Source organism: Atractosteus spatula, chromosome 3 (genome assembly GCF_055471065.1).
Source record: "Atractosteus spatula isolate fAtrSpa1 chromosome 3, fAtrSpa1.hap1, whole genome shotgun sequence".
Classification (NCBI taxonomy): Eukaryota; Metazoa; Chordata; class Actinopteri; order Semionotiformes; family Lepisosteidae; genus Atractosteus; species Atractosteus spatula.
Genome location: NC_142708.1, coordinates 9,167,958 through 9,176,162, shown reverse-complemented (window position 1 = coordinate 9,176,162; position 8,205 = coordinate 9,167,958). Strand labels below are relative to the sequence as shown.

The 8,205-nt window shown below is 40.3% G+C and overlaps 1 protein-coding gene across 2 annotated transcripts; it reads right to left on the bottom strand.

Annotated features, from left to right (window-relative positions):
- Positions 1-2,526: 2,526 nt before the first annotated feature.
- On the bottom strand, positions 2,527-7,717 carry LOC148837367 (flavin reductase (NADPH)-like). 2 transcript variants are annotated; one of them, XM_088910569.1, is made up of 5 exons: positions 7,575-7,717; positions 6,416-6,564; positions 4,187-4,388; positions 3,845-4,009; positions 2,527-3,545 (listed from the first exon to the last, which is right to left on the bottom strand). In XM_088910569.1, the coding sequence occupies exons 2-5, from the start codon at positions 6,548-6,550 to the stop codon at positions 3,388-3,390; spliced, it is 660 nt and encodes a 219-aa protein (XP_088766695.1). In that variant the 5' UTR covers positions 6,551-6,564; positions 7,575-7,717; the 3' UTR covers positions 2,527-3,387. The 2 variants fall into 2 exon arrangements, with proteins under 2 accessions (XP_088766695.1, XP_088766696.1); XM_088910570.1 differs by having other exon boundaries at positions 6,416-6,580; positions 7,575-7,648.
- Positions 7,718-8,205: the final 488 nt, after the last annotated feature.

Below are 8,205 nucleotides of genomic sequence, written 5' to 3'. Positions count from 1 at the left end.
TGAGGAGAGACATTCAAGATGATAGGATCACATGATAGGACTACATACTGAAGATGTATTTAAATCCATCATTTTGTAGTAAGCAGTTCAAGTAGGGAGCTGCGTCAGCATGCGTAGGCTGCAAAGGAACAAAAGGTTTATTCCCTGCTGAAAAGAGAAGAAAGGAAACACAACGTTTCAGCTGTGGAGCCTTCCTCAGGTGAGCACCCGGCGCAAGTTTTTTCCCTCATGAGCGCGTTCGACCCCCGGACGCTGGAGTGTCTGAAAAGAAATTTCAGATAGCAACAAAAAATCACTCATCCTAAAGCTGACTTGGGCACCAGAATTCAGAGCTGAGCGTAAAAAGTTTCTAAGTAGTGAGAGAAGGCTAACCCTAACCCTAGCTGGGGTTTCAAACGAACAGCTCCGCAATCAATATCTGAAGCCCTCCAGTCATTGGTTGTGGCAAAACCATTGATAAAAGCTCTTCTATAATGTTTGGTTACAACTTTTGATCCGACCGACTCAGTTTTGGGATACAAATACCGAGAGGTGCACTGCACCATTCCAGGCACCAAAAAGTCTCAGGAAAAAAAAAGAATTTAGATAGAAGCAAAAAATCACTCCTCCTGACTCGTTCCGCAATCTATATCCGAACCTCACCAGGCATATGGATTTTGACACGTTCACCAAACCATAAATTATGAGTGTGAAACAATCCAAACCACTGATAAAAGCTCTTGCACATGTGTTGGATTCAATCAAGTTTGGTTACAACTTCTGATCTGACCGACTCCGTTTTTTCGCATACAATTACCAGGTGGTGCACAAACACGAACACCTACAAACACCAGGCGGGAGAATTCTCACTAGTGATACTGTTTCCGCCTCTCATGATGGTATAGAAATGTCCAGCTGTTCTTGGTGTTCCGTAAACACGCACCATTAACATCCATTTATTCCGGGACTCGAAAAAGTTTGAGAACCGCTGGTCTAGAACCCTTGATTTTGAATAAGTTTGGTTTTGTTTGAGCTGCCTCCTCTGAACCCCTGGTTCCTGGGTTTGATTCTGGCTTGGGGGGGCCTTCTGTGACGAGTTTGCATGTTCTCTTTTCTGCATGTTCTTTCTCCCACATTTCTAAAATATGCCGGCTGGGCTGATTGGCGTATGTAAATTGTTCCTGTGTATTTGTATCCCCTGCAATGGACTGGCCTCCTGTCCAGAATGTATTCCTACTCTGACCCTTATTCTTCTAAGGTACTCCCCAGGTTGGAGTGCCCCTGAACCAGAATAATCGATGGATGTTTTATGTTTTGAAGTTGTGATCTGGATAATGAACAATATTTTTGCTCCTCTACAAAATTAGCTTCCCTTTTTCTAAATTCCTGGAAACTGCAGGAATACAGAAAAGGGGAAGCTAATAAGCAGAAAACCGAGCTCTTATGAACTCTTGCTTGAGCAGCTGGAAAAACTCTCTCTGCATCCCCCTTCTTTCACCCAAGGTTTTGACCTTTAAACCTCTTTATTTCATTCAGAAAACTGGGCGCAAAAAAAATGATCAAAATCTTAATGATAATATTTATCTGTATGTTTCTTTATAGAAAGTCTTAAAAATACAACAATCTTTGCTGCTACTGTACATAGGTATTTTTAGTGACCTACATAAGTGTGTCATTGTCTTTCTTGAAATGTGAAAGTTAGTGTAACGAACAGTTCTTTCCGGACCCTATGCGGACGACACAGTCCGACGGAGTGGGGGGAACACTAGGGAAACGTCATGCAGGAATACGGGGCTGAAGACAGGGGGGCGTGTCCAAGGTGCGCTGGTGCACGGGGGAGGTGTGGCCGAGGCGAACAATCCAAAAGAGAAGTCCTTAGAGAGTATCCAAAACAGAAAGGTAAGTCCAAAACCAGGAGATCCATCAAAACGCGGAATTAAAACACGAAGGCCGGGCCGGAACCGGCGGACAGGGAACAGGAACGGGAACCGAGGTTAAAACCTTAACGGGACCAGGCGCCTCCTGGTCCCGGACTCGCACGATATGGAAATCAGATGCAGAGCCCGGATGAGCGTCAGCGCCTGGCTTTTAAGGTGGGCTGGGAATGGGAAACAGGTGCACAGAATAAAGTCTTTAGTGAAAGGGCTGGAGCACCCTTAAGGAGGGGGAACTATAATCGTGACAGTTAGTCTTTATTCCTGGTTTAACGTCAGAAAGTTGTGGGAAATTAGGAATCAGAGGAGGTCATCTCATTTGTTTCGTCATTACAACCTTTCTGATCCAGCTCTTTCTAAAAAGGATCCCAGGGACTCATCTTTACCAGGGCGTCTGGGTAACTTGACCATCTTAGTTTGCTTATACTGCATCTTTCTTGCAATGACTTGAAATGCCTCCCCAAACCTGCAATAGTACACTAACCAGCTCAACATATTGAACTGGAAATGTAGGGAAGGAATCATGCATTGATCTTTCCCAATAACCATTTCATCACAGTAGAGAACACGTGGACGAAAATCAAAGGAACATCAAAGTAAAAACAATAAGGTCACTTTTTCCATTTTCTTTTATTAAGGCTAATACAGCAGGCAATGCCTACAAATATAATGTTGCTGCATTGAATCTGTTACATTTTAAAAGTTATAGAAAACATATGGGTATGGTACAGTATATATTTCAGACTCTAGGCAGAAAAAAGCAATGTTGTACTAAACATCATGGACGCCTAACTAGTTATCAGATTAAGCATGAGACTCATCTTTTATCTATTGATCTATAATGCATCTCTCTGGATTTCAAATGAGTGCTCTGTTAGAATAAGGCTTTACTTTCTAATTAAGGGTCGCTCCTTTACAGCCTCCAGTCAGACAGTTACTGCAAAGCCTGTTATCCCTTCCATCCTATCAGTTAACTGATGGATTAAAATACTTTGGCATAGCTTTGGTGTTCATGCAGGACAAGATGTAAAATTATATTCAAGCAATACTATTACAAGTTGTTAAACATCATCAATACATTCAGATTCTTGACTTTTAAACCGTGTATATGCCACTATACTGTAACTTATACTTTAATAACTTAATAATTATTGATTTGATTTGTTTTAAGGCTTCTTCTGTTGTCTAGTCCAATATCAGTGCTGAAACATGCTGAAATGTTTTTTCCGAGCCTAAAGCCACCAAAGAGAGAGAAATATATGAAGTTTAAATGACGTTTAAATCCAGGACTATAGCAAAAATTAGAGTATTTTTTCTGGGAAGAATTTCCAATAGATTTCCAATAGAATACAATTTCCAATAGAATAGAATACAAGATGGCCGTGGCGTGCATGAGGAATATTGACATGACTCCCATGATTCACTCCCTATGTTACTCCCGCTCCGCCTCCCAGCCAGGAAGGCCAGGAGCGGTTCACTTGGTCGTCATGGCCACCCCTTTCTTGACCCACGCATTGCTGTTGAGCAGTGAGAGCATGAATCGGGCGACGTCCGCCCGGGAGACGGAGCTTTCCAGTTTGCCCTCACTGGGGCTCGGTACAAAGTATCCTTCGTGCGTCAGGAACTCCTTTGCTGGAAGGTCACAAGGGACGTGTCACAGTGAGCAAGCCACCAAAAATGTTTATAACCTGCAGGCCTTCACTAGTGGGTACCTCTTGTGCACTAAGGATGACTGATATTAACTGATACAAACTACAGAGAAGACTACAAGGGCACCCAATTCAAGCAGTCAATCCTTTTGGGCATTATAAAGCTACATTAATTAAAACAATTCCAAAGCAGGCGTTTTGATTAACTCATAACGAATTTTCTAGCATCACTCTTTCAGCATAGGCGATTAATGCGCGAACATGAAAGCTCAGCTGTCTCACCTGTAACTGGCTCATTCGTCAAGCCCGGAGGTCTCACCACAGTCCAGTTGATATCCTCCGTCTTGGACAGAAACGTTTCCATCTCGTACATATTGTTCAGCAAGGTGCGGATCATCGGCAGGAGAAAATAGCGCACCACGTAGCCTGCGTTTGTGCCAGAGTTAGCTACAACAAACAAAACAAATCCAGTGTAGAGTGAATACAGAGAGCCTTTAGCTGGACAACAGCGCAAAGTGGAATAAGTCTGGGTTTCTCATAACTAGGGTGGTTTGTAGCATACTCAACAAGGTCAAAACAGTAGATACTGCTGTTACAGGGACTGAGTGTCACAGATGCACTTACGCTCAGAGTACCAAGACGACATTGCAATTATTCGGTTAACTTTTGCCTCCTTCATGGCATTCACTGTAGCTTTCATAGAATCTGTAAATCCAGAAACAGAAGAGAAGACCGAGACAGGAAAGCCAAGGCAGGAAATGACAGCATCCTGCCCCTTGAAGTGAGGAGAGAGACTGTCCTCTGAGAAGATATTTCCCTCGACGACCTGAAACAAAATAGACACATTGGAAACAGGGAAAAACTTGGGAGCGAGGAGAATGCCTCCACCAGATCGGAAACAACCGGGCTCTGTTTCTTAACACTGAGGCAAATTTTCATTGGTTCCAGAAGAAAATCTGTTTTGCAAAGTATAAGATGTGATCCAATTAACAGAAATGCAATTAAAAAGACGCACGCTGTCGGCATGTCACGAGGTGTAAAGGGCTAATTGGTGGATAGGATACCCCAGAATTCCTCAGTTCCGCAACAGTGAAGCTTTTTGTTCACTGCACAGAGTGACATTTACATTCATGACACTACAGCTGCCAGTAGAAACGAAAGCATTTCAAAGAATCCAGTGTCTGCTATTGAGCCATAACAGCTGAGTGAGTCAGGCTCTCAGCACATTTCAGTTTCCAGTAAACTCTACAGGAAAGTATGACATCACACGATGTGAAAGCTCTCTGTGGATACACCTCAATAATAACATGGAACCAAAGCCAGATTCACTTCATTGTGTGGTTGGCTGACATTTAGCCACTTTGAAAATGCAACAAGATAAAATTCCCAGCTTTTTCATGAAAAGTGTTTCAGTTCACTCTGATAGTACTATTTGCACTAAGGAAATGGCAATCTGTAGGCACTAACATACAGTACAATAATTCTAAGAAAATTCTGAAGATTTCTTAACTTTTTATTTATTGATGAAACAGTTTACAAGTAAATTATATATAGACTATCTAGCTTTTGATTTAATCTTTTCTCTAAGCTTACATTTGCCCTTTCTTTAAAGCATTTACATTGTCCCAATGTTTTTCTACATTTGGTAATAGTAGAAAAACAGAAATCAGTAGTCTTCATAGAAATATTACTCCATTTCCTAAATAAAATAAAAATAAAATTCGGTCCTAATAAAGGACAAATTTACCCAGGTAAACCACTATTTGCTAAACCTCTCTGACAGCAATTTGAGAGAAAAAGTTATCTTTCCATCATATCTCATTCACAATTTCAATCCCAATTCACAATTCAGATGCTGGAGGTCCTTTAATAAGGCGTTAATTGCTATTTTACTTGAAAAAATATTAGTGTATATGCAGGTATAGTATCTGTCATTCTCCTGTTTTTTTTTCATCAGGAAGTACTGGGTTAACATTCAGACAAGAACTTTTGAACTGAAATATCAATTGCAAAAATGACTTTTAAAAATGTGCTAAAATTTATATGTTTATATCCCATGAAGGATTTTCAAATGCAGTAAACGTGTTTTTTTTTTTGGCACAGGCTGCTCAATCAGCACTAAGACACTTCAGGTGGGGAGTCTGCAAAGGAACAGGTAGTAGGTTTATTCCCTGCTGAAAAGAGAAGAAAGAAAACACAACGTTTTGGAAGAAGGCTCCATGGCCAAAACGTGTTTTCTTTCTTCTCTTTTCAGCATGGAATAAACCTATTACTTGTTCCACTAAGACACTTCTTTGTGATTTAATTTCTACTGTATTTATCCACAAATGCTCAGACTCCTCAACAGCACTGTTTTGACCTTATCTTGTGCGAATCACTCACACATGCTCTAATATTCAGATCACAATGCAGACACAACAAACCACTCTAATAGCATTAACAATTAGGAACTGTTTAAAATACAAAGATTCATAAGTATGTTAAACATTTAATATTTAAGGATGTGTTAGGCATACCGCCTGTCTTTCTAGATAATATCCTCAAGTGTACGAAATAACAAGATAGTTTCCATGATCCAGCTATTTAACATACAGTATATAACATACTGTACGTTCGGACTCAAACTCCAGTACCGGCATTTTTAGTTTGAAACAATGCTTTTTACCGATTCATATACTGTAGTGTAGAAAACCTTTACATTCTACTCATCCTTACAAGGAAAAGTGCAGCAGTGCTTACAGGTGACACAACAGAATTCCGCTGTAGATGTAAGTACTGTATAGCTACCCGCTGTCCGATTAATTAGCTAATTGACTAATTAAGCGTTAATTCTCCTATGTCTTACTGGGTTACCTTCAGGTTCTGGTGTTCCACTGTGAGCTTGGTCAGATTCCTGACAACAGCAGTGACTGTATGGCCCTGCTGCAGAGCCTGTTTCACCACCTGCTGCCCAGTTTGTCCTGTGGCGCCCAGAACAGCCAACCTCATCTTTGATTTCCAAGCTGGAGAAAGTGAATACTGATTTATTTTTCAAGCAGTCTTAAATTCACTCGTTATCAATTTTTTTTTTTAAAAAACGCATCTACAGCCCCTTCCTATTTCATTGTTGACTTTTGAATACATTCTCAGTACATGCGTCATAATGAAATGCTGCTCTCAAGCTGAAACAAATTTCATTTTAACCAGAGACAAAAACTCTTATTCAAACTACAGACTTCATACAACGCTAACCTAGGAAAAGATGCAGAGATAGAAGAAAGGGTACATATAGAATTTAGGGCACAAAGCATCTAAATACTTAGGCCCGTTGGATGTTGAAACAGGTAGTGTTGATGTGTCCACGTTTTGTCAACACAACCAATTCTAAAGCGTGATTAAAATACTTATAGTACTTATTAAGAACATTAGCTGTCGTTCTTGTTGGAGTTCATCTAAAAAATGGATTAAATCTTTCTCTGCATAAATTTCTCATTACAAATGTCAGTAGTTGTAGATTTAGAAGCTGGTGTTTGGTAACGAAAAAGACTTTCAGATCTTTTCACTTCCGTTTTCGTTTTAGCGATGTGTGCTTTCTGACTTGACAGCATCGTATTAATTTCAATATCGCCCTCGAATTCCGTACCAACAACATTATTTAAACGTTTTAGGTTTTATATTTGATTAATTTACCCATTCACAAGAGAAGTGTCACTGCAACTGACAATAATAATGATGCAACTGAATACATGTCATATTGTAGATTCAAGCAATACAAGACAAAGGAGTGGCTTGGAAAAAAAATGTTTTAAATTTTAAGAGCTGAATCGACATTTCAAACATGATATTTAAACCATTTTTCACATATAGCTACAAGTAAGCAAATACACATGCGATCTTCTGATATGTCAATTGGCTTTATGTAACGTGGGTGAATAATGTAACTTCGCGTACAGTACGTCTCCCAGCTACTGTAGGTACAAAAGTGCCCTCCGTATAAAATCGTAAACCGATTGCAAAAGCGAGGGGTACTTACTGTAAGTTCTGCGATTGAACAGAGCTCCTCAGCAACCTCAAGGACACAAATATGCAACGCGTTGAAGAGCAGTTATGAAAGCATGTCTGGTAGATGCGCTGTACAGCTTACGTTCTCCAGACACTGCCCACTTCATTTGCGTAAGACACCAAGCGTTATGCAAAAAGAAAAACTATGTAACGTCGGAAAGCCCCTGGTCATGTTTTGTGTAACACGTTTATTAATAGTGTACGCAAACAAATTTGGGTACACGGCGCTTCGATGAAAAATTACAAGTGTATTGCTACACGACAGAGGGCACCCCGAGAGAAATGATATATATGCACAGGACTCAATGCCAAGGTCTCAGACAGAACCGTGATGGTATCTTAGCCAACGCCTCAACAGTCTGACTTACACATCCTCATTTAAAGGCTGTTATTAATACAGAACTATTACAGAGAACCTTTACAGCTGCAATGTGTTTGGGATGGTGCATTGTAATATGGAAAAGCTATGAATATATCAGGTGTAGGCAGGTTTTGTCAACCTGGACCAGGTTCCTGTAGGTCTACATTAAGCAGTATTTGCCTGGTGTTCGCCCAGCCTTGAACTCTGTCTAAATCTTCCCTGAATTTCCTTTGTTGTTTGT